The sequence below is a fragment of the Anomalospiza imberbis genome, chromosome 7, assembly GCF_031753505.1.
Source record: "Anomalospiza imberbis isolate Cuckoo-Finch-1a 21T00152 chromosome 7, ASM3175350v1, whole genome shotgun sequence".
Lineage (NCBI taxonomy): Eukaryota > Metazoa > Chordata > Aves > Passeriformes > Viduidae > Anomalospiza > Anomalospiza imberbis.
Window position 1 is genome coordinate 18,819,100 of NC_089687.1, and position 27,108 is coordinate 18,846,207.

Here is a 27,108-nt window from a genome sequence, read left to right on the forward strand (position 1 = left end):
TTGCAGACATATATAAACTTCATGACTAGACTATAACTAAATCATTATAGCTATATTCAAAGGAACTATGCATATGTATAAAAAATACATTTGATTGTTCCTAGGAGTGCATCTTTCATCCTATATTTTAGCTTCGCTTATATGAGAAAACTGAAATGTGAATTACAAAAATGTTGTGAACAAACACAAAACTATTTCTATAAAAGATATAAATATTTCAGCATACAAGTAACTGTATATATGTAATACTGCATAGGCATTGGTCAAATGAACGTGATCAGAAAATGTTCATATCTACATGACAGCTAAAAACATAGTACAACAGATGAACAGAAAACATCAAGTGAGGACAACCTTTCCACTGTCATAAAATCACAGGTTGTTAACCTCTTTTAATCTTGAAAATTGTTGATGCTTAATCATTCAGTTAACAATAATAAAACTTACAAAGCATGCACGTAATGCCACAGAAATAGTACAGAAAATACCAAGGACGCAACAAGGAGAGAAGTGTGGGTGTTGGCCTCGGTCATGCTGTGATGTGAGTCACGGGACTCATCTTACAGAGCGCTGCGCATGTTCCCACTACATTGCAACATATGGGGGAAAAGATACTGGAGCTGAGTAGCATGCAGGCCAATCAATCTCAGAAGTGATCAAATATGTATGATTTGTTTAGGTAACCTGTGTAAACATGCTGACACGTTGCTCTGCCTGGTTTAAAAGCACCAGTCTTGACTGATCCAGCTTGATTTTACTCCTGTGAGAGAATGGTACGCAATGAAATTAAAATATGGTACCTTGAGGTTGCTTGAGTACTGGAAACAGAAGTGTGGATTCCTACTTACTCAAAATATGTGTTTTCTAGATATGTCACACATTTGCAGAACATAACATTTTTAGGTGTGGATTAAAGCTTTAGGCATATCCACATATGTAATGGAAGAGGTAAGATTAGCAGAACGTCCGAAGCTCGTAGATGTATACTGGACTTGGGCCTGAACATAAATAACACCCCACAAACAAAAGCCCAAACCACCACCAAAAATCCATCACCCTCAAATCCTCCTCCTCCAGAAGAAAAAAAAAAGGCCCAAACAAAAAACAACTACAGATGCACCCACACTATTTCAGCTTTAGGTATCCTTTAAGTGGTATTAACTAGACATTCAAAACAACAGAAATATATTTTTCCTTGCATTTCATTTTCAAGGTTATTCCTGGTCTTCACTAGATGCTAATTAGGATACATCTAGGTCCTTTCTTTGAGAAAAGAGCTGCAGGCAAAACAAAAAGTAAATCATACCATGTTAAAAATGGAAACTTCTGCATAAGAAATTTTTCCCAGCATCTTTAAATATTTAACTGAATGATTTTTAAAGTATTTCAAACAATTCAAGGTGCATTATGGATTGTAGCAGACATAGCAATGAAAAACAAAACCTCATGCTTAGCAATAAACCTGTAAGTTCCTCAATTTGTCTTCTGGTATAAATCTGATCTCACTTCTTGGCAATGGCTTCTCAAGGATTCATGAAATAATGAACAATTTCCCTACTGACTCTGAACGAGTGTACATTAAATACGGAGGGTTTTGTTAGTTTATGTATCTCCTGTGGTTGCCAATTCTCAACTAGTTTTCCAAACGTGAGAAAGTCAAAACTGATACTAGGTAACAGCATCTTATAAACAGCTAGTGCTTATGTATCATCTTGAATATCAGAGGTAAGAAGGCAGAGATTTTGTCACTCAGTTCTAAAATATAAAATACTGAAGAAATAGGTGTCTTCAACTGAAGGCTAATTTACAGGCAAGTGGTAGATTTAAAGTTAAATAATCTAGATTGATTAAATATTCTTTCCACAAAATCCAAGTTTTATTCAAACACTAAGAAATACAGTATCCTTCAGTCAGATAAATAATATGTAAAAGTTGTAGTAGCTATTCAGCGAACATTATAGCTTCATTACATAGAGCAGTTTCTATTTTAAATGGGTTAATAATACTGTCTGCTTTGCTTTAAAGAAGCCTCTTAGTAATCTACAGTCTTCTCAACCGAGTGGCCAATGCAACATCTGCAGTAACACAATCTCCAAAAAGTAGATGGAACAAATCAAGGATCAAGAAACAATCTACTGAAATAACAAAAAAATAGTGTAATACTACTGAACACTGTACTCTGCAATAAAAGAAACACCTGAAGAGTATTTTATTACACCTTTCTAAATTTAATTTCACTACACTTCCCAGGAACAAACTTATTTTCTAAACTTTGGAAGTAATACTGGCAAATTAACTGCCAGCTCAAAACAAAACACCTGAAAACCTAACGAGCCCACAACCAATCAAAAATCTCTCAGATTCATAAATTGAATGCCCAAAAACCAACCACATACGCACAAAAAAAAGAAAAAAAAAAAAAAAAAAAAAACCAAAAACACCAAAAAACCAGAACAACCCAGACAGAGCAATCCAGACTGGAGTACACCTGTCTGCACAAGCGAGGATATTCTACTTATGGCCTCATGTCTTCAGGTGCCAGAGGCGGTGATACCAGACACAGTCTGCTCGAGCCACAGATTGCAATCTGAATTTTTAGCGTCTTCCAAAATCCTGCTGAAATCCAAGATTTTGCTTTTCCCCTCAGACTGAAGCTGCTAACAAATGACTACAGTCCTAAAGATGACCCAGTTTAAAATGAGGTGGTTCTCTTAGAAATGACTGGTTTAAAACTGCTCCAAAAAAAAAAAAAGAAATTAACTTTTTTTCATTCAGTAATTCTGTTTTTTCTTTAGTTGATACATTCACATTATAATACAAACATTGCTCCCTTGGCTTTCCCCATTATTTTGATTTCAGGATATGAAAACTGTTGCTACTGCTCTCATTAGACTGAGTCAGCACCTCTGTAAAATTTATCCAGTAAAAGAAATGCTGATTTTCCTTTAAGCATATTAATATTCTTTATTAATATCTTCCCTAATATTTTTAAATAACAGTTTACTTAAATTTAGCTCACAGAAACATTATAAAATTACAAAAAAAAACCCCAGTCTTTTGTCACTTTTTATTCTGTACATATATACTAAGTTCTCTATTCAACTAACAATTTGGTAGTTTGCTTTACAAACGTCTTTATAAATGGATTCACATAAATTTATACAGTTCTTCCAGGATTTCCTCTCTCTTGGACTCCACTTTCCCACTTCAGATTATTCACTCTCTGTACAGTCCAAGAATCTTGAGTTACAATTGCTTTGCAGTTCTAAGCAGGAAGAATTACAATTGAAACAATACAGTTAGTATAATTTGTTCATCTAAAATACAAAATGTTTAAATTTTACCTCCTTGCTTTCATCCAAATCTGAGTCACTGCTAAACTCTTCTGTATTCAGACGTTCAAAATCAGACTCTCCAACAGCTATCGGTACTGTAACAGTAAGGCTTGGGTTGTTTATGAATGATGTATAATCACTGCCACCTATAACAGTGGCCATTCCATTTTCATTTTTGCCATAATTTGTATCTATCCTTAGTTCAGTGATGGTACAGTTTGAAATGCAATGGTTTCTCTCATCATTCAACTGATCTGTTGCTGTTCTTTGGCTTACAGTAGCTTGTTTTCCCAAACAAGACCTTCGAACACATTCACCTGCTTTTTTCTTCACATAATCTATTCCCTTCTGAATTCTTGCAACAGCAATCTGCAAGTTGTTCATTTCATTATCATCATCTGTAGCAGCAAGGTTGTCCGAACTAAATGAACTCAGCAGCAAGGCCAGAAAAAGATTCAGTACCTAATTAAAAAAAAAAAGAAAAAGAGCAAAGACAACATCTTTTCATCTACAGTAATGATTCTGAAAGTACACAGTAAAGAAAATGCAAATGCACTTTAAGTACAACACTTTCCCTATACCTCAACAGAGGGGATTTGTGGCTTTACATTGCTTATATTTATAGAAAGTCAGAAATGAATGATTCGCTGGTACTGTCTGAACAGATTCAACATGTATACCTTTCTGCAAATTGCAGCACTCTGATCTGTGTAGAAAACACATTTTCTATGTGCTGGTCCAAACTCACACAATTTTTTTGTATGCAACTTAAAAAATGAAGAATGCACCCTGTCTTTTAATCCCCAAGTCATCCTTTTCCACAGCACAACAAAACATAGAACATATGTCAATTACAAAAGCCCAGAGGTTACCAGGAACTCAAATGCCAAAGTAGCAGAGTACCCGCTCTTAAAATCTTCAAATCAGCTCTTCCATCAGCTTGGAAGATAAAAAAATGTTTTGGGAACACAGGAAGACAAATGCATAAAACAGCCCTGAACATACAGCTGGGATGTCTGCTCATGTAAGAGCTTCTCCTAGAGCTATGGAATAAAATCAGAATACAGTAAACACTGTGGAAATATTCACATAGGTGGATACTTCAGTCTACAAAGTTCAATCTTCTGGTTTAGAAAACTACTTATGGAGTTTAATCAAACAACTTCACAGTTCTCTTTATTGTAAGAAAATAGACTTGTAGAAAATCCTGAAGCAAGTGGCTGTGCAACTAGATGCAGGGCTGGCTTGATTTAAAGAAACTTACCTTATTCCTCTCAGAAATTTTATTCTTAAGGAATACTTACAGGATGGCTAATTTAAAATCTCTTCTGCTACTGAAAATTGTTTAAAGCAGAGATGTTTAATAACAGAGAGAATGAGAAAATCAGACCAATAGGCAGAGCAATTAATGTCTTAAATACTGGCAAGCTAAAAAAAATGAAACATTTTAAAAGAGAAATTTATACAAACTAGTGCAAATCTGATGCTTTCCTCTGGAAAAGAAAAAAGCAGATATAATACAGGCCAGGTTAGAAGTATCTGTAGAAAGCACTCATGAAATAGCAAGCAAAAAAGAGAAGAAGCAAAAGAAAATCCGAAGTAATTGAAGCTGGGGCTTTTTCTGCGTAACAACTTCCTTCTAATTCAAGTTTCCTTACTCCATTTGTGTAAAATGCTGGCAGCGCAGCAAGCAGGTCTCAAAATGGCATATATTTCAGAGTCTTAAGAATGCAATAGCAGTCATTTAGACAGGAGAAATCAGAAAAAGATTTTTAAAAAGGCTCAATAACCTGCCTAAGTGTGATTGGAAGCAATGACTAAATCTGTTAGAGAGAAAAGGCACTGCTATATCCCCTTCTGCCAATAGGAAACTTTCACTCTGGAAGTCCAACACTGAGGGTGCCCTTGCTCTTCTCTCCCTCTCTAGGTAAGCAGGAGTAGCCCACAACACCCTGAGCATCCTGAGCTGCACGCTCTCATCCACATCCTCTGAACTGCACTCCGGACCCCTGAGTGGAGTCATCTCCCAAGACGAGGACTCTAGATAGGCTCAGAAATCTAACAAAGAGAACACTCCATTTCAAAACCCATACTCATAACAAATCCGAATAATAAAAATCATATTTTAAAATCATATTCAGTAATACTTTTATAATTAATTACTGGTTCTCTTACCTTTCATATTCTAAATGAATTGTGAAATTACTTTGGCTACATACCACTAGGTTTCCAATCACCATGACCATCATGAAAACAATAAGGCACATGGTTTGGCCAGCAACCTCCATGCAGTCCCACATGGTTTCTATCCATTCTCCACACAGCACTCGGAATACAATCAGGAAAGAGTGGAAAAAGTCGTGCATGTGCCAGCGAGGAAGTTCACAGTCACTGGAGATCTTGCAGACGCATTCCTTGTAGCTCTTCCCAAAGAGCTGCATCCCAACCACAGCGAAAATGAACACAATGATGGCCAGCACCAGGGTCAGATTCCCCAGAGCCCCCACTGAGTTGCCAATAATCTTAATCAGCATATTTAGGGTTGGCCAAGATTTTGCCAATTTGAAAACTCGCAACTGGAAGAAAAAAATACAGGCATTATTTACAGTAGTTACAAAAATGCTATAGAGAAGACGGCCTGTTACAAACTAGTGACTCTCAGCAATACCAAAAAGAAGAAATTTCAACAATATTCCAACAAACATAACTTCCGTAGCATTTTATGAAACCCACACTTTTAAACTGTAATATATTTTAGACTTTGCTTTTTTTTTTTTTGTGGGGTTTTTTTTGGAGGTTTTTTTTTTTGTTGTTGTTGTTTGGTTGGTTTTTTAGCATATCTATTCCACATGAAAGAAAAGCATACTGGTTGTATTTGTTCAAACAGTGGATTCTGAACACATACACCTTGGACATTACATGTAGAAACAGATTAAAATAAAAATATTTTCTAATAAAATATATATTTTTTTTTTGTTAGGGGAAAAGAAAAATGAATCTTCTAAAAATTCATTAAACCCATGAATTTTATTAATTCCTACATTTTAAAAGGATACCTCTAGCCTTCTTGCTATTTCCAGATATGAAAGTCAACAAGACTACAAAGTTTTCTACTTCTCAATATACACTAAACAAATTGTACATTTCACTGAACTTTACTCATTCATGTTTAAACAATTACAATAAAATTACAGCTCTTTCCCTTGCAAGAATATTTGCTTCTGAACAGTAAAATGACACACAGTATTCAATGATAAATAATTTTTAAAACATGCCTGCAGATATATCCTGTGTCACTTACTAAAAAGTATACTAAAAGATGTCTTATTTATATGAATAGATTTGACATACAAACATAATTCAATAATTAATGCAGATGTATTATTTACCAATCTGAATGATCGGAGAACGGATAATCCTTCCACGTCTGACAAAAAAAGCTCCACCAAAGTAAGAGTAACTATAAAACTATCAAAAATATTCCAGCCAACTTGGAAATAATTAAAAGGATGCATGGCAATTATCTTGAGAACCATTTCTGCTGCAAAAATTCCAGTAAAAACCTGAAGAATAAGATGTTACGGTTACTTTATGGATGAATATGAAGAAGATGAACCCACAGATAAGGAACAAATGAAGTAAGAAGTAACCTCCCTCTTACAGAAGGACGCCACAAAGTAAAATTATTACAAGCTGAACCACGCAGAGAAGGTAAGTAGCAACACCAAAATGAGCTGTAGCATAAATATGTAACATCAGTTAAAGCTAAGATACATTTAGTGGCTACTGAAGAAAAAGCTACTCCTAACAGGCCTCCAGTTTGCTCCTTATATCTGCCATTTATCTAATTAAATCTAATTAAAGAAACTTTCCCCAGCAAGATAATACACTCGCTCTTGTCAGAATGGAAGCTTTAACAGAGGTGTGTGGGAAAACATGAATTGGTCATAAATTGGAGTGATGTACCATTAATGAAGGCTATATAAGAACTCACAAGTAAGCTTATCTTCTCTAATGGCCAAAAAAAAGGAGCCAAGGCTTGCCTAAGTAAAACTCCTTCCTGACTCTGAATGCCTCTGGTATCTTCGGAAGCAGCAGGCAAACACCGCCTCTGAAATAAGTTCATTGTATTTACTGTAGATGTATGATCACCAGTATCTACAAAACTGCATAAATTACTATCTTTCATGAGAAAAATGAAAAAAGTTCAAAAAAATCAGGAGCATTTTACAGTCTCTAAAATGTAGAGCTACAGAGTCCAAAATGGAAGAAAGCAACTGCTGGAGCCATACCAGTGTCATAGTGGCTGACTGGGAGCGCACACAAATTCCTGGCATGAAGGAACACTCATACTCACACATACTAAGCTACTCCATTACATAGGAAAGGTAGGAATGGGAGTTTCCTGGGTAAAACAGACAGACATGATCCCAAGACAGCTCTCTGAAACAGCTATTTATCCTCATCTATTTGTCTTCCCTGTCTTTTCCTCAAAGACATCCTGCATATACTTCAAACAGCAACATGACATACTTACTTTCTACAGATAATGATCTCTAATTCCAGGTTAAGGTGAAAACAGTGATTGGATAAAAATATCAGCATACAATTTAAATGCCGATACTTTAACTCTTTAAGTCTGAGTATGTTACAAAAGTTATTAGAATGTCACGTATTCTAATAACCAAATTGTTTTATTATTTTTCTAGATCATAATCACCAGGATAACCACTTAGGTTAAGCATAGATTGAGAAGTATAGCATATCTGTATTATTGCTATTATAAACCAAGTAAAGCTATGTCACTAAACCCAACCTACAGACTGTGTCCACCAAGGAACAAAACCCAGCTGTATCAACAGATCCTCTTAGAATAAGCCACACATTCTTTGCCTTCCAAATTGCTACAGTCCAATCAAATAAATGGTCTTCAAGGAAATACAAATTCAACACATAGAAATAGCAGTGAAAAATAATAATCCAAAATAGTATTCAGCTCTTTTTGTGTTATCAATGATACTTACACCAAAAAGGATCTTATTTGACTCCTACTTATTTTTGTAATACTAAACAAAAGCATGTCAGATTTCTTTCAGTTTCATGTAATTCAAACTCTGGCTGTTGGAAACTCCATTGAAGAAGTTGTAATACAGAAGTCAACTTCAAGATAAAACATCTCTCAAATACTCTTATATACAACATATTCCAAACAGTATTTTTAGACTATTTTTAGTACAATTAAGCCCTTAACATTTATTTTATGGGATGACAAAAATTATAAATGCAGTTCTATTCCAAAATAAACCAGGCTGCAACTGTATAAAATTTTATAGATTGAAGGACTTACCAGATTTCCTACTGAAAGTACAGCGTTAAAACGTTCAGTCATTGGATAATGTTCCATGGCCATAAATAGAGTGTTTAAAACTATGCAAACAGTGACAGCCAGATCAACAAATGGATCCATTACAATAAATTCAACTACACTCTTTACTTTTAACCAGGGCTCACAACACTCCCAAATTAAGAAAGTGTGGGCAAACTTATCCCAGCAAGGTGGACATTTTTGTCTGGATCCTTCAAGTTCTGCAGAAAAAAAGAATTTTATAGTGAACAAGTTTTGGAGAATGTGAAGGTAATTCTTAATCTGCTTTTTCAGGTTTTAATCTTTATACCTCGACCTCAAACCACTAAGGACACTTGGAAAAATATCCTCAGATTTCTAGGAACTTAATTTATTGTTTCTGACCCAAAAGGTTTTAGAAGACTAAAAGAAAAACCTCAAGTGTTCTGAGCAAATATTTTTAAAACTTGTCTATTTTTAGTAACATACAATTGTGCTCAAAAAAACCCAAAAAACATTAAAAGCCATGCTTATGATTAGGGATCTTCTTTTCAGTAAAACTTCCAACTTCATAATCCTCTTAAATGTCTGAGTATTTGTTTTCAGAAAAAATAACATTAATTTTAGCCTGAAATGGTTCTGAAAATTATTCAAGGGTTGTTTGGTTTTTTTTTTCATTATTTTCACTAGTAGCCATTCCACTATTCAAAGTAATCCTTGTACAAATTTTCTTCTCCATATTAACGAAAGCCTGGCCTTGAATTTGCTCTAATATTTTTACGGTATAGGTAGTGGCAAAAGTATCACAAGGCATTTCTTCCAATAACTGCATTGCTCAGCATGAATAACTAGCATAAAACACATAAATATTACCCATTTTAATTACAATGAGCTTTTTACATCAGCCTGTTTATCATATTCCTTCCTTTCTTTTTTCACTATGTACATGCATTTTTTTTTCCTGTTATTCAGTTTATGTATTTGCAATGGCTACATATTTTTTCTCTTCTGTATTTGTATTGTGATATAATACCTCCAAGCAAGTATAAGACTGTGTCAAGAAAGTTCAGGTGTCTATAGTTACAACACACCTTCCATTCTATTTGTGATAACATCAGCTAGACTCATGGCCCTTTCCCTCAAATCAGGATCCTCCAGCAACTCCACTGGTATTTGGTAGGAACTTGTACGTCTGCTTTTTACTTCTGTTTCTGTGGTAGTGCTCTAGAAAAAAAATAAAAGAAAAAATAAGGTGTGTAAATTAAATTCAACTTTAGAAATACTGTGATGTTTTTTAAATTACAATGTTCATTATATACTTCCTAATATAATTAATACTTTTAAAACATTAAGAAAAACATCTGGATACTTAGCTCCCATACTTCCACTGCATTATATTCAAATAACATTACTCCACTTTAAATACCAATAAATTATGGAGGGGCTTCAGCCAAGAAAAGAAAGCAAGACTTGCAGAACTTGTGTACAAACAATTCCCTGTTCCATACTTTCTCTACCAATATTTCTGTTCTAAACTAGCTCATTCACAAGATACTTCTAACAAGTTTTTAATGCTAGGAAGATTCTGCAGCAACAACCATAACCATATAATAAAGTTATAACCATAAAATAAAGTTTTAAAGATCAGTTTTGATCTCTATACCCATTCAGAACTTATTTAAATTTTATTTTCTAAACTGAATCATTATCAACTCTGATTTATTTTAGGAATTTCAACTAAAGAAACAGCATAGGTCTGACTTAATTGATCCCAAAAATAAATACTTGTTTTACATGATTTTATTTAAAAAAATGAAAGCTGTGTTAAAACTATAGTATTGAGCACATCTCAGTTATGAAAAATTTTTCAATGGGTAGACTTTTTCTCAGTCCATTAAATATATGCATGAAAATAAACATATAATAAACTGCAAGAAGATTATAACTGCAAGGCATCTGGCTGATAACTGCAAGGAAGCTGGCTGATGTACTTTCAGGTACCGTGACCCATACAGAAATTTCTGTTTCAGTAAAACAATATTTTTTAGGAAAAAACATGCAGATGTCTCTGCTCCATTCCCAAAGCAGACTGAGGAAAAAGGAAAAACTGAGCAGAAGTAAAATGTTTTGTTGATTTGGGGTTTTAGGCTTTTTTTTTTTTTTTTAATTATACAGTGATCCTAGGCAGTGAGCAACTCGGATAGTCTTTGAAAACCAGGAGGCAAAAATGCTTTCAGGACTTTTAAAATTTCAACATAATCTTTAAGACTATGCTATATTTGCACAATACCAAATGTATGAACAAATGCATATGCCTGACAGAGAATCAGAAAATACACTTAAAAGAAGGCTAAAACCATAAAGAAAAAAAGAACTGAAATAATCTAATAATGTACAGGAAGCTTAAAGTTGGACATCCTATTTTGCACTCTAAAACAGATTTAGCAATGGAACATTACTAATCTGATTCATTAAGCATATGTATGCATATCTTTTCTTTCAAGGTATGTAAAAACTTACGACTTTGTTCTCTTTCATGCTTCAGCCTCTCATTTTTGACTGAATTACTTCAAACCCATTTAATTACAGTAAGATCTGCAAAAGCATTCATGACTTCCCATCCATTTTCAAAGCAATAATTTCACTGAAACACTGTCCATGCAATAAAGACCAGGAAACCTGGAGTAATTTATAACTTTCTTACATTGCCATCAGTCGTTGCTTTATCTATTATCACCTCTGGCAGAAGTTGTGCAGTAGGAGACAACAGACCTGGTGGTCCCTCCACCAAGGAAACCACTCCATTGCAATCCACGGTGCTGTGCATCTTCCCATTCACTGGGAAGACCGTCAGCCTTCTGGATGACCTGCTGGCCTGGCTGATGTTACTGCTGCGCCGCTCACCGTGCCTGCGCGGCACAAACAGAGAACCTCTTCTGCTCGAATTGTCCTCAAACATGCTGTGCTCATCGTCAGCAAAGTCATTTTCTGATCCCCTCTCTCTTCCATCGTCTCTAAAACTGAAAAGACTTGTTCTGCTACTAGGCCTGGGAGAAAACAGGGAGCCATGAACACTCAGCAAAGACTGCAAAGGAAACATAAAAAATGACGGTCTGAAGATTATGAGTATACAAAATGCATGTCTATGCATAAGAAAAACAATAATGATTTATATTCCCCAGGAATTTGTCAGTGTTATCTTTAATACACTGCCTCAGGCTGATCTCAAAGATGCATTACAGATGAAAGTCAACTGAGTGGGTAAATTTACAGTGTGCCTAAAACAATAACCGGAGAGAAAAAAAAGAACATGCATAAGGCCATAGTAGTTTCAATCTCTGCTTTAAAAAGAAAAACCAAGGTTTCCATAAACTCCAGTGATCCACACAGATCATGCATTATGTTAAAAGGTATCAATACCTTTAGTCTTCTAAATTCATACATTATACTTAAATTTTCCTTTTATGAATTAAGAAGGCATTTCTATTTCAGATTAACTAGGAAAACGCAATGCTGCTGTGCATGTTAAGGTCCTAAATAATAAAATGAGAGATTTTTTTAAGGTAAACTTCAGAATGTAATACCAACAGTAAGTTGGTATTTAAGAGAATGCTACATTATTTTTCCTTTGTTGCCTTACATTGCAATATTGCAGTGAAGTTTGTTGTATATGACAGTAATCTCACAATTCCAAAAATGACACTTGCATTACTCACCTGGTGGGGTGATGTAAATGGCTTCCCATAAGTTAGTCTGTTCCCATCAAAAGAAAACCGGAAACCTTTCCTTTTGATACTGCCATCTGATTCAGATTTTGGAAGCTTTTCATCCTTCATGTCATCCTCTTCTCCAGAGAGCTCTCTCTGCCTTCTTTTCTTCCTTCTATTTCTCCTTTCTTTGGCACTTTTTGAGCTAAGCTTGGATGCATCTGAAGAACTATCTGAGGGTGCAGCATTCCCACTTTCACAGCTGTACTCAGTCATCTCTACTGCAGCCGCTGCTATTGCCTGCCACAGCAATTATTTAACAAGATGCTTTATAAATCACACCATTTTTAAAGAAGGATATAGCCCTTGTTCCTAAGATTTGTATCAAATTACTTCTAGTAAACCGTATAGTTGGATCTGTGCAAAGCTACAAATGAAATTCTGTAGTATAAATGGAATTCGAATGGAGTTCTACTTAGCAGCTGTGCCATGGAGTCAGCCTACATCATCTACAGCCACAAAGTTCATTAGAAAACATTTGAAAATTATTAAATTTATTAATTAGAGTGAATACAGCAGCAAACAAAAGACCTAAACAGAGTGACACTTCAGTCTGTATTAATTTAGTAAACTAATCCTAACTTTCATTGTAAGTAGCCTCCTCAAGCTGCTTCCAGTCTTTGATTCGCTAGTAGCAGCACAAGTAGCAAAAATGAATCAGAAATTTATAGATGAAAATATTTTACACTCTAATCAAGGGTTGAAAAGTAGTGAAATTATTACTAAGATGAGAATTTGGAAAATCATCGTGACAGTTTACTAGCTACTACCCCAAGATAACAGAGATTCATTTAAAACTATTATTGTGATTTGTATACTATTCTTTGTTCTCAGTTCAGAAATTAATTAACACTTTAGATATTATATATTTTAAAAGCAAAAAAGAGGCATAGAAAAAGCAGTCTACAGTATTTGCAAGGTATGTTAAAGAATGGATTTTTTTTAATATGTAAATTTAATTACTGGTTTTGTTTTAACAAATAGCATGTAAAGGAACACACCAAGGCCCAGATTCTTGTTAGAAAATACCTGAGCTTCTTCTTGCTGCTTCCGCAATTGTTCAAGCTTCAGTTTAAAATCTGCCTCCCTCTGCTCTGCTTCAACAATAGTTGCTTGATTTTGTTCTTCATAGGCCATGGCAACCACAGCCAAAATCAAGTTAATCAAATAGAAGGAACCCAGAAAAATCACCAGAACAAAAAATATCATGTATGATTTGCCAACAGCTCGTAGTGTCTATAGGAGGAGAAGAGAAGTCAACCAGCTGGTGAAGAAATGCATCAGTCCTGCAGTTCATAAGCATTAATGACTTTGAAAAGTGCAAATCTTAGTTGGTTTTCCTTCTGTAGTAAAATCACACAAGTTTTCTGAATTACAAAATAATCAAAATAAAGGGAGCATTCTTGTATGTGAAAAACATGCCTAAGGTTCACGCTGCTTAGTGACAAACCTCTTTCAATGCCTAATAATCTTGAGAAGTATGTGGGATCAGAGTTCATAATGTAAGTCACATATCACAGGTTAGAGTCTTAGAATGCTTACCATGTATTTGCATGCTTTCCTTTTGAAATAACCAAATTAATTAAAAATGGCACAACTGATTAGATAATTAGAAGATAGTATTTATTATAATTAATACATTTGCACACACCATATAATGAAAAGCTACTGAAAGAAAGTTAATTTGTATCATCAAGTCATTCATTCTAAGTCATAAAAAATAGGATTAAGTGTAGTGAAATTAAGGTTCAGGTTTTGCTGTCATGAGTCTTTTTACTTTAATTTTACTTTAATTTACTTTAATTTAAACTCAATAGTAACATTTTTGAAAATATCATGAGGCACAAAATGAAACATACACTGTAAAAATTAAATTAAGGACCAAAAAACCCCTCATGTGCCTCTTCAGAAATAATGAGATTCTGTATCAAGTGTCCATGTCTGCTTAGTTTTGCAACTGAATTTGCTTCCTTTGATAAATTGTAATGGCTAACAATAGCAATGGTATTTAATATAAATAAGAATGGCTTTTCCATGATTGATTTGTATTTAGCAATACACTAACCACAATTTTTAAAATATACTCACCAACTGATAAAGATTTTCCCAATAGTCCTGTGTCATCAGTCGAAACAGTGACAAGAAAGCCCAACTGAATGTGTCAAAGCTAGTATATCCATAGTTGGGGTTTTTACCAGCTTTCACACAGATAAACTCTTCAGGGCATTTACTAGAAGGGGGGGGGGGGGAAGAAAAAGAGGCAAAACAATCCATACACAAGTTTCATATAGAAGTTTTTTTTTAAATTATTGTTTCTTGAGCTTCTTATGAAGCTTCATCTGTGGAGAGTGCTGCTATTTATGGCACAAAACAACTCAAAGATTAGTGGGGAAATTAAGTCTGTTCTTTAAAAAATAATCCAGAGCAAGCAAACAAGTAATGACAATATTTCCTTCTATCGCCTTTCACAATTTTAAACAAAATAAAGTTTATTATCAATAGCTTGATATTACCTCTTCAGATATCTCTTCAGTGAAAACAATATATGCAGTTAACCCAGAGATTTCAATAGGTGGATACTTCCATGCAGGAAAAAGACAGCCAGCACACATTTTTTATGCTGAACTTTGTCTGTGAGGTTGGCATACCGGATTTCTTGGCTTCTTCACATCTGTGAGCCTAATTAACAGATTCTACCAATTTGTCAAGAGCAAATAACCAGCATAAGGATACGTCTATCTCATGAAATTTTTCATATTGGTTTTGAGAGTAGGTGATGCAATCTTGATATCAAATGTAAGCACACCGTTTCAATTAGGACAGAAGAGGCTCTTGTCCCCAAAACCTCTACAGAAAAACACTATGAAGATTTCCTTTCATGTAAGTCTGCCTGTTTGATGTGCATTTATACACGTTATATTATTCTCTCAGAGTTACATATGTAAGTTAAATGTTTACAAAAATAGTTCGAGTATGTGTGTTTTAAAGCTATTACCAACCAAAACCAAGGGGACTGATAATTCATAAGCATATAGAATTATATGATTTGGTTATTATATGATTACTATTTTAGGGTTGAGAAATGGCAAGAAACCCATGGCAAACAAAGTTCTTAAGTCACTGATGCCACAAGGTCTACCTGCTAAGTGGAATTTTCTAGTTATGAGCTTTTAGAACAAATTTACAGCAAAGTATTTTGTCATTTAACATTTTTACTCATTCAAGTGTCTAGCTTCTAGGAACCAAGACCATATTTTTATTAACTATGACATTAGGTAATTATCTTTTTTAAGTTTAGATTGATATTTTTTTACATATTTAGTCAGATAATATGTAATTTTCAGTGTACCTTACCCTGCATCTGAGCTATTGCCACAAAGCAGAAAATCCTTTGTTCCTTCTGGGCGATAGAAATGACCTAAAGAAAAAAAAAAGTAACATGTTTACAAATGAAAGGAGTTTTTTTGTTTTCTTTTGTGAGGATGAATCTATGTTCAAGTCATCAGGTTTTGAATGTTCATAATCTCCCATTAATGTTTTCCCTACAATGGGTTCAAAAACTGGCAGAATCATAGAATTGCTTGGGTTGGAAGTGACCACAAAGATCTGTTTCCAAAACACCTGCCATGGGCAGAAATGCCACTTGGGGTCCCATGCAACCTGGCCTTGAACACTCCCAGGGATGGGGCATCCACAGCTTCTCTGGGCAACAAAATAAAAACAAATTACAAAAATAAAATCCTAGAACAATGATTAGAACATAAATTGCATATTCTCTTCTTGACTCACTGTCCACTGAATACCCTTCCAATACAGATAAGAGATATAAAATACAAAACTTAAAACTCCTCTTATTCAGTAAGTAGACTTATCAGACAAAGCCTGCCTCCTTTAAAATGGAACATTTATAATGGATTTCTGGCAGTTTTGCACTCAGAGTAACATTTACTAGGAAATCCTGGGAAAATATGAGGCAGCATTTAAAAAGAAGACAGGTGCTCCAATTACAATGTTCTAACAGCTGCTGTACTATAAACAACTTTACAGAATTTTTCTTTTAATTATAAGGTGGTAGTCTTCAGAAAAAGAGAAATATATGTTATTAATGAATAACAATTGTACTGTCCATAAAATAAAAGGAAAAAGAAAAGAAAAATAATGCAGTTAGAAAGATGATAATGAATTAGGGAAGAAGTTTACAGAGGGTAGACCCCATTCAGTGGGACCTAGGCAAACAGGAAAAACAGGCTGACAGGAGACACAAGATTCAGCAAAGACAAACGCAGCTGTGTATCTGGGAGGGAAGAGCCCCTTGCAGTGATACAGGCTGTGAAGTGACTGGCTGACAACAATGCTGCAGAAAATGCACCGGGAATTTTGCTGGACAGAGAACCAGGAGAGGCTGAGTCAGCAGGGTGCTCTGACACCCAAGAAGGGCAACAGCCTCCAGGGCTGCAGGAACAGGAGGGGAAGTGACTGCCCCCCTCAGCTCTGCACTCATCAGACCAGAGCCAGAGTACTGTGTGCAGGCTTGGCAGCTCAGTGCAAGCAGACATGGATAAAATGGAGCACAGGGTCACCAAGAACACAAGGGGGCTGGAGCATCCACCATGTGCCAAGAGGAACCTGCAAGTGTTCAGCCCAGCAAAGGGAGGGTTCTGGGGGGAGTTGGTAGAAAGCATCCAGTAACTCCAAGGAAGTTATCAAGGGGACAGAGACAGGTTCTTCTCAATTGTGCATGGCAGAAGAATGATAGACAACGGGCATAATTACAAACAAGAGAGGTTCTGACTAGATAAAAGGAGATACTGTTCACCATGAGGATACCCAGGCACTGAGATCTGGAAAAGAGATAGAAATCTGGGAAAACATTCAACTAAACCAACCCAGTATAGCTGTCATTCACTCAACCTAGTGCTGTCATTCTCAGCTGCTTTCAAGCTGACAAAGGTTTTGGCTTTCATAGGGTAAAAAACCTACTGTATTTAAATAATCAGGAACAGCCCATAATATACGAATATAGGACGATCAATCATATCTGAACATAAGAGGATTTTAAACTGAACATTTAAATACAGTGATGAATATAGTTTTGAATCTACCATTCAAAACCAGAACTTATAATGCAGCTGACATTGCATACAAATGATTAAGAACAGATATGAGAGAAAGGAGGAATACAAACACAACCAGAGCAAACAGCCTTGCCTGCACCAGCACTGTGTGATGCCCAGCAAAGACAAAACATGTAGCACAGAAAGCAACTGATATTCTGGAAAATTTTATTTCTTTTAGATTGCCACATAGGGCAAACTGTAAATTGAGAATCTATTTACAGGTACTGTATAACCTGTATCTGAAGTGAGAATTCACAAATGTTCTGTAGTATCTTCAAACTATCAGCCAAAATTGCCCAAAAAGTACTATCACCACTCCATTTTCACTCCATCCTTTCTTAGGGAAACTAGCTAAAATGACAGATTTCACAGAAAACATAAACACAGTCACAGAATTTAAACAATTCAGAACTATAGAAAGATAACCCAAAATGCAGAAAACAGCAGACAACTTTAATGCCCAGTGTTAAAAATGGGAGAAAATCTGGTTCATCAAAACTCAGCCTGTAAAAACAGTATTTTCCTTTACTTTTTGTGAGAGCCATTGGGGAGGAAAGCTAGCATCCATTATCCTATATATTTCTTTTTACTTAAATACCCTACTTTTACAATTAATCACTAAGCAATGCCCTGTAAATCCACTTCTAGGACAAACCCAACAGGGAAACAGATTTTTCATAATTAGAGAAGTTATTATACTACATCTCACACTTCACTGTGTATTACAATGTTATTGACGCTATCACTTAAAAGGACAGAAATACAAAACATAAGCATCTGCATGTTTCTGAACCAGCCTGGATGCTATCCCTTCAGTCTACAGACATTAAGCCTGCCGGAAAATATTGATAAAAACATATTTTTCAGCCCCAAGCAACAAATCCTAAAGCTGAATACCATCTCTTTTCCTACTAGAATCTCAACCTGCCTGGGGAGTTGTGTATCAGTGAAAGCAACTGGTTTGTTACCTCTACCAAATAAAAAAACCCACCTCTTAACTAGGCCCTCATATTTATCTAGTGCTTCTCTGTCTTTTTTATACCCTAAAGATACAAAAAGGGCATAAAAGAATTGGTTTTGTGAGGCCTTGAGAAGACTAGGGAGGGAGCAGGCATAGAGGAAGGGATGGGCAAAGATCTTCACTACCTACAAGTAAAACATGAAAGACTGTAATGAAGATGGAGCCTGACTCATCTCAGGAGTGTACTCCAGAAAGATAAGAGGTGACTAATAGAAGTCTGAGCATGGGAAATTCTGAAATGATTTTCAAGAAAGTTTCTGTGAGACTGGTCAAATGCTGGCACACGCTGCCCAGAAGCAGCTGTGGCATCTCAATCCTTAGAGACACTAAAAACTTGACTGGAACAGGGACTGAGCAATCTTCTCGAACTGGACCTGCAGCTGAGCAGCAGCTGGTCTGGACTGTGGGGATTCCTGTCCAACCTGCATGATTCCATGATTCTAAAACTAACCTAAGCCTCTACATACACTTCTAAGGGCAGTAAATGGAAAGAGCAACCACGTCAACATGAGTTTGGGATGTAATATACACAAATTCCTATTCTTTGCCATCCAATTTAATTTTTTTTAAATCTTTAGCCTGCAGTATAAAACATTTATCTTGTGATGGTATGTTGGTTTATATACAAAAAAAAAAAAAAATCAGTAAGTTACAGCAGTATTTCTTACTTTCTTCATTAATGTATGCTGCCCAGTCAAATTCTGTACCATTAAAGTATGGGACTACATGCTTTTCATAAGCTGTTGAATTTTCTGTTGGCCAGAACAGGCATTTGTTCTTCAAGTTGCCCATGAACAGCTGCAGCCCTATCAGTGCAAATACACTCAGGCAAAACACAGTCAGGATCATCACATCCGAGAGCTTCTTCACAGACTGAATCAGGGCTCCTACAATAGTCTTCAGGCCTGCAAACAGAGGCAGATTTTTATTATAATATTAAATATTTAACTAAGCTAAAATGCAATCTAAATGTCTCCAACACACTACTAAATACCATGCACACCTTCAAAACAGTCTTAAAGCATTTTCCAAAGGAAAATTTCATCAAAGTCTCATCATTCCTGAAAAATAATTTGAAATTATGAATGGGAATGAATGGCATACATTCCAAAGCACCTGCTCTTCAAATCAAGAGCTTTCAATTCATGCTCTCTATACATGTACACTACATCTAAAGAAAACAGTTTATTTTCTTTTTGATGCCTCTTACTCCAAACCTTTGCCAGTATTCTATTACAATACACAACATTTGGTTCTGTAACAGCAAACAAAAAGAGACCACAATTTTATTTCAGTAGTAATTTTAATGTCTGCATTCTAATGCATCATCTTCTGTTGGAGGTGGGGTTTGGTGAAGATAGTCATCATAAGCTAATAACTACATCATGCAATCCCCATGCTAGTCATTATTATCTTATTCCTCTGTCAGAAATTCAACTTTTACAAAACTCTAAAATTCTCAATCCCAAATGTCTTTCATAAATATGTATATGTAACATTCACATTAAAAAGACTTAATTTTGATCCTTAATGTGGGAGAAAAAAATTGACATCATTGAATGGAGGAATACACAGGCTATACAAATGAGTTCTTCATGCAATTGACTATTAAACTCTGAGGCTGACTGTTTTACAGAATTAGAAAAGGAAATTAAATTGAAATTAAGACTAAAACCTAGATGCTTCAGTTAAAAACATGAGTTCAGCTTCTGTGCAGTTTCAGTCAACCTCAGTGTTTAACCTCGCTCTCACCTGGAATGACTGATATTGTTTTCAAAGCTCGGAGAACTCTGAATGTTCTCAACGCTGAGACATTGCCCAGGTCCACAAACTCTGTCACATATCTGTAGTGAGGGATTCCACACACAAACACAATGACAGCACACACAAAATTAAACAGAGGTGATGTAAAGTGTCTACTATTTTACACAGTTATTTCTTACCTGGAATTACAGAAATAGTTTTCAAAGCTCTCAATACTCTGAAAGTTCGAAGAGCTGAAACATTGCCTAGGTTTACAAATTCTGTAACATACCTGTAGGATTAAATCACAGTTATTCAGAATTGAGGCAGAGTTTATACTACTTACCTGGACCTGAAATCCAGAAATCCTGGGGTTTGTTGTTTTTAGTTTTTTTGGTTTTTTTGAAGGAATAAGTTAAAATCAAATACTTGCATTCCTATTTTCCTGTTTCAATTAAGTTCTCCCTAAGAAATTCACCCTTAACTGCAAATTTAAAATGAAACCTAAAAGACGTGTTTTTGTTATTAAAATCCTTTTTTAAATTGATTATTAGTGGTATCTTCTGTACTGTGGAATAGTCCACCAATTCTGCTATGTGCTATGTTAGTGTAAAATATTCTAGTGGAAAACTTGAAGCACAATTCAGCTACAATTAATTTCATATGAACAAATATAAGCCAAACAAACTACTACAGGTTAAAAAAAAAATTGTTATTTTACTTAAAAAAATATTATATACTTACGCAAAGGAAATGACAACAAAATCAAGCCAGTTCCAGGGGTCGCGAAGGCACGTAAAATCATTTATACAGAAGCCTCTTGCAAAGACTTTTACTAGAAATTCAATAGTATAAATTCCAGTGAAAGTGTACCTATCAAAAAACATTCAAGCAAAAGTTAAAGACTGTTGTGTTGTTCAGTGATACACCATGAGCATACAGGAAAATAACTCAAGCCCAGTAACTAGTACACGCACTCAACAGCACTTACAAACTCACATAAAGTATGACTGTTTTTCCACTATTCTTTTGTGAGACAATAGGATTATACTTTTTAATTTTGTTCGAAAAATATTTTTGCAGTTTCTAGCACATATGATTTTTTAATTTCAGCACTAATAATGATAATCATGAGTAACATGAAAAAAAAAATGTTCAAATAACATTTGAGCATGTTTGCCACATGAGAAATAAAGTCCATGGGTAAGCAAAATCTATTTACTGAAGGTACTTGACAGCTGACCAGGCAGACCTAAGAATGATAAATAGTAATCCTCAGCAGATGTACTTTCTTTAAAGAGTGGGTGTGTCCCATAATTAGATTTTGCTGCACAAAATGAAGGTGTTTCAGAGGGGTTATAGAAAGCATTTTCCACACTGAAAACCAGTAGTTTTTGATGGTATGAACAATTTCTTTTTTTTTTTTTTTCTTTTTTAATTATAAAGAACAGGAAGGAGAATTCATGAAAACATTGCTTGTATGAACATCGTGAGGAAATGTATTTATCAGCATTTTGTTCAGAGACAAAGTTTAAGAATGTCACAGCTTCTTTCCTTCGCAGAGCTCACAGGACTGTGCTGCTTTGGGTTGCAGCTATGATCAAATTCCAAGCAGGAAAAAGGATAATACTGGTATTACAGAAGTAAGTAAAACTGCATGGTCTAGCTCTTAATTTTCTTTTCATTATTAAAGCATTTTAACAATTATTAGCCCATTTAAGTATACTTACTCTACATCCTTCGCCCAATCTGGAAGACTCCTCCATGTCATAAACACACAATTTGCCAAAATAGTGAGCATAATGATCTTGTTGAACAATGTTGACCATAGTTAAGGAACATAGCCTTTTTAAAAGCCAAATTTGCACAATACAAAATACAAGGAATTGACCAGGACACAGAATACTGACAACATATACAACACAAGTCAGTTTACTATCACTAGCAATGTCATAAATAATGCAAAGATATTTCACAAGAATGATGGTTATACACCTATCACAGAATCATTTAGGTTTGAAAAGACTGCTGAGGTCACCAAATCCAACTTTTGACTCTTCACTTGTCAACTAGACCATGGCACTACGTGCCACATCCAGCCATTTCCTGAACACCTCCTGGATATTGATGCTACCACTTCCCTGGGAAGTCCATTCCAATGCTTGACAACCTTTTTTGTGAAGAAATTCCTCCTGATGTCCAACCTGAACTTCCCCTGGTGCAGCTTGAGGCCATTTCCTCTTGTCCTGTCACTGGTTACCTGGGAGAAGAGCCTGCCCCCCACCTGGTTACATCCTCCTTCCCTCAGCTGCTCTCACAGGACTCACTCTCCACACCCTTCACCAGCTTCACTGCCCTTCTCTGGACCTGCTCCAGCACCTCAATGTCCTTTCTGAACTGAGGGGCCCAGAACTGGACACAGCACTCGAGGTGTGGCCTCACCAGTGCTGAGTACAGGGGGACAGTCATTGTCCTGGCCTTGTTGGCCACGCTATTCCTGATACAGTCCAGGATTGCCCCTGGTTTTCTTGGCCACCTGGGCACACACTGATGTGTGCTGTGGCTGCTTCATGTGTTCAGCTGCTGTCTACCAGCACCCCCAGGCCCTTTCCCACTTTCCAGTCATTCTGCCCCAGCCTGTAGCACTGCATGTGGCTGTTGTGGCCAATTTGTAGGACCCAGCAGTTGGTCATGTTGAACCTCATGGTCTGGCCCATCGATCCAGCCTGTCCAGGTCCCTCTGCAGGGCCTTCCTGCCTTCCAGAAGATCGACACTCCCACACAACTTGGTGATATCCACAAACTTACCAAGGGTATGCTCACTCCCTTCATCCAGATCATCCATAAAGATTTTAGACAGGGTTGGGTTCAATACTGCACCTTAGGGAACTCTGACTTTTCTTCTGAATTTCATCAGCAGGTTAAGTGACTAATCTTAGCTCAGACTGATTTTGAAAGAATTAAAGGCAGGAACACATTCAAACACTAAATCAAAACTCCTAGTGTTAATATTAGTAATATTAATCAGTAACAATTTTTAACAAACCACTTGAAAAGGATATGAATGAACCAAAATCTTAATAGCTAGTCTTCTAATGATATTGAAAGGAGATAAAAGGTACAAGGCAGGTGTGGCACTGAACCTGTGGATTGTCTTCGCTTTATCCAGTACTATAAATGTCTTTAAAAAACAGACAAAAAGGGCATCAGGGTAGAGGGGTTAGGAAATTAAGGATACATTTTAGCAACCTTGCCATAATACAGGCTGCTTACACACATCTAAGTAGCCAAATTTATTTTCAGTAGAATTGCAGAAGGAAATAACAGATTCTAAATTTTCATATGAGCAACAAAAATGCTACACCATGCATTATTTGTGCTCTTAAAATCTGCATTTCAGATTTTCCATGATTATTACATTAAAACTATAATTAAAATGTGACTTTTTAAATTTAAATTTAATGCAGCTCTTTTACTTGCATTTCAGAACAAAGTTGGCAATGCAAAACAAAGCACCTAAGTAACCACTTTTGGGACCTCACAAGGAACTATTTAACCATTTCAGCATGTTAAAACTGCTTTTGGCGTGACATATCTTGACTTTTAAAATCCTTGGCTTTACTTTTACTGCCTTTATTGCTTGTGCAGCTGTCACTATTACCATCAACGTAACCATTTTTGATTTTAAATAGAAGACACGATGAAAATATCATCTAATGAAATCTTAATTCAATCTACATTTAATGATTATTCTCCCAAAATCTAGTATCTGGAAATAAGCAGGATACAACACTGAATATTTCTGTTTTCTAATGACATTTTACTATAAAATAAATAGGTCATTTGTCAGTAGTGTTTGTGAAGTCAAGAGAACAAAAAACTAAAATAACTAAAAAATCTGCATCTGATTATTAGTATTCAACATTTTATACTAGAAAAAACACTACTTTAACTAGGTTGCTTATTACAGATATAATACAGCTCTTTGGATAAATTCTTATCTTGCAAGATACTGTTTTGTTGATTATTCAGTACTTAATTTCAAAAATCCATTCTATGGTTTTAAGTCAAAAAGCATATTATTGATTACACAATAAAATAATCACTTACTACTTATTTTGTACTGCCTTTTTAATGTAAACTCAGTTTTGTTTTCATTCTTGACATCATTTCACTTCACATGCATATATAAAAATAACTTTCCTTCATGTGTACTTGCCAAAGTAAACACCTTGCTCTTTTCTTCCTTTTTTATCAGTATTTCTATAAATGAAACTGAATCAGTATATATCAATTTAGATTTTGTCTTCAGGTCTATATTGGGCCCATAACATAGACCCAATATCGAAACACAAAGATTGGTTTAGTCTTTACACTGTTTTCTTTTTTTTTAATTTTGTAAACCAAACATTTTTATGATATTTTCAGGAATGTTTGACGGTGATTGTTCTATCATATGACAGAGTGAGCATTTTGTCTAAAGACGTCTGTAATGAACTAGATCTCAGGTATCATGTTTCTTACAAAAACCCAGAGAGCAGCCAGAGAGATGGAAAGTTTTCAAATGGTTCAGCATTAAATCAGATCTGAAGAGATTACAGGACATTTAATACAAAATCCATTAACTAAAATACCATAACATGAGACATTAAAAGAAAAATGCCTTTTTTCCCTTTTTTTTAAAAAAAAGGCAACTTTAGCAAGAGTTACAGTTGTAACTGCAACTTTATAGTGAAATCAAAGTAACTAACATGATAGCACCTATTGCATAATACTTTCAACCAGAGCTTCTGACCAACTCCCCAGCAGAGCACCTATCGGGTTACAGTAAAACAGGAGTGCTCTAATTACATTTTTAATACAAACCACTTACTTTTTTATTGATGTAATATGGATCCAGGTCCTCCAGGGGTTCAGACACCATTCCTGGAGGAATATCACCATAAATAAATGGCAGTGTCTTTCCTGCCTCTAAGTCATTATTTGGTTCTGGGTGATTTGCTTCATGACCAGCATCATCTGCAGGCTCATCTTGGTCAGAGTGAATTTTTTCATCAGCAATACGTTTTTCAATAGCTGCAAGAGATTCTTCAGTGAAATAGAAGAAGCTGTCAGGTCCTGGTGGTACCAGCATTGCCCGTGCCATCTTTTCATTCTGCAAATCTTAAAAGCTTTTAGGCTCTTGTGTAAGAAGATCCTAGGAGGACATGCAGGAAAAACAAAGAAGAAACAGAAGGTCACACCACCAACAAAATCCCCAAATATCAGCTTTTGGCATAGTCAGAATCTGCCTCTTTCTCTTTATAAAGCCCTGTAGCAAGAATTTGTTCAATTAACAGCCAGACACTTAATAGGAAATTAGCTACTCATGGCAAAGAGATAGAAGAAGTAAAGAAATAACTAATAAAGAAAAAAGAGATCAAATTTTCTTACAGTTTGTCAACTCAGGTTAATACCTCACAACAAAAAAAAAAAGAAAAAACATTCTAACTTTCCCTAGCCTAATACTAATTTACTTTATTGTGAAAAAGTAAAAAGTGTTTCAGCACAGCTAAGTATTGCAGCCAATGATCACAACATCTACCATACAGATCTATATATTTTTGGCACACCACCTTAAAAAACATTGCATTTATATTACAAAAGCAGAAAGAAAAAACATGCTATTTTTATTACTCTCAATTTCTTATGGCAACATTGCTCCATCTGGTGGCTTATACTATGACTGCCAAACTAATGTTTATGTGACACTATTAGGTACTACACAAACACATGGTATATACAAAGCCACAGTCACAGGAAGAAAGCAACTGGCCTGAAGTTTAGTCTTTCCCTTTTAGGCTTTCTGATTCATATCTACCTAATTTCCAGTTGTAACTTTGATGGCATTATCTCTGTAATTAAGGGAGTTATGATGGATGAAGTGTTTTACATTTATACAAAAAGCACAGCACAAGTCTTTGGCACATACCACAACAGACACAAAGAAGAGGGCGGGCTCACTGACTACTAAAGAGGTGAGAAATTTCCTAATAAATAATTATAGAAATCAGACATTTTTCATGTCAACTGCTAAGCACTTTAAGAAAACACAGAGAGGGGTTTTTTTGCCTGGAAAAGAAAGCCTGAGAATGTCAAGTCTTTGCTTATTTATATAAAAATGCCTAAACTCATCTGTTCTATCTTAAAACTATTCACCATTTTCAAATGCAAGATTTGACTGTTGTTTAGCCTGTTGGGGCAAATCATTCTAAAATCCTTAGCATCCGTGAACATGAAGATCTGACCAGTCGTACTTGGACTGACAACCAGCTGTGTCTCAAAAGGTACTTTTCCTTCAGAAGCTGAATTACACACATAGCTCTAAATACCCAGAAAATCTTCACCATCAAAAAGGGAGAGAGATCTTTCTTCCAAGGAAGAACACCAGGATCACTTTCCTTCAACTTCATTTTTACTTAAGAGCTAAGGTAATAAATATTGCTTGGTACCTTCAGGTCATTTATTTAGCTTACAATTCTGGGTTTGGTTTTTTTTTTCAATAAAATGGAGGGGTAGATATTATCTGCTTCTTCATTTTCAGAAGAAAAATTCAGAAAAATAATTTCTTTAGTGCAAGCAGTTGAGTCTATATATATATATTTTTTTTTTTTTAAGTCAAGGAAAGTTCTTGTAGGGGCTTTCTCCTACACCAAGGTGGTAACAGTATTAAATAGTATGTTTTCCTAAAAAGAAAAGTCTGTAACATATGTGTAATGTATGTATGTCTGTAACATATAAA

At 35.4% G+C, this 27,108-nt stretch overlaps 1 protein-coding gene across 1 annotated transcript in view; it reads right to left on the reverse strand.

Annotated features, from left to right (window-relative positions):
- LOC137477089 (sodium channel protein type 2 subunit alpha-like) overlaps window positions 1–27,108 on the reverse strand; it is a 62,556-nt gene that overhangs the window by 18,330 nt on the left and 17,118 nt on the right. The window contains exons 2-17 of the mRNA XM_068195764.1: window positions 25,201–25,524; window positions 23,390–23,508; window positions 22,058–22,147; window positions 21,072–21,200; window positions 20,337–20,428; window positions 19,253–19,489; window positions 15,801–15,864; window positions 14,535–14,676; window positions 13,476–13,682; window positions 12,396–12,686; window positions 11,384–11,764; window positions 9,771–9,903; window positions 8,683–8,921; window positions 6,725–6,898; window positions 5,555–5,911; window positions 3,345–3,797 (exon numbers count right to left, since the gene is read on the reverse strand). Coding sequence (XP_068051865.1) covers window positions 3,345–3,797; window positions 5,555–5,911; window positions 6,725–6,898; window positions 8,683–8,921; window positions 9,771–9,903; window positions 11,384–11,764; window positions 12,396–12,686; window positions 13,476–13,682; window positions 14,535–14,676; window positions 15,801–15,864; window positions 19,253–19,489; window positions 20,337–20,428; window positions 21,072–21,200; window positions 22,058–22,147; window positions 23,390–23,508; window positions 25,201–25,473 — 3,381 coding nt within the window. The 5' untranslated portion in view covers window positions 25,474–25,524. The remainder of the gene's footprint in view (window positions 1–3,344; window positions 3,798–5,554; window positions 5,912–6,724; window positions 6,899–8,682; window positions 8,922–9,770; window positions 9,904–11,383; window positions 11,765–12,395; window positions 12,687–13,475; window positions 13,683–14,534; window positions 14,677–15,800; window positions 15,865–19,252; window positions 19,490–20,336; window positions 20,429–21,071; window positions 21,201–22,057; window positions 22,148–23,389; window positions 23,509–25,200; window positions 25,525–27,108) is intronic.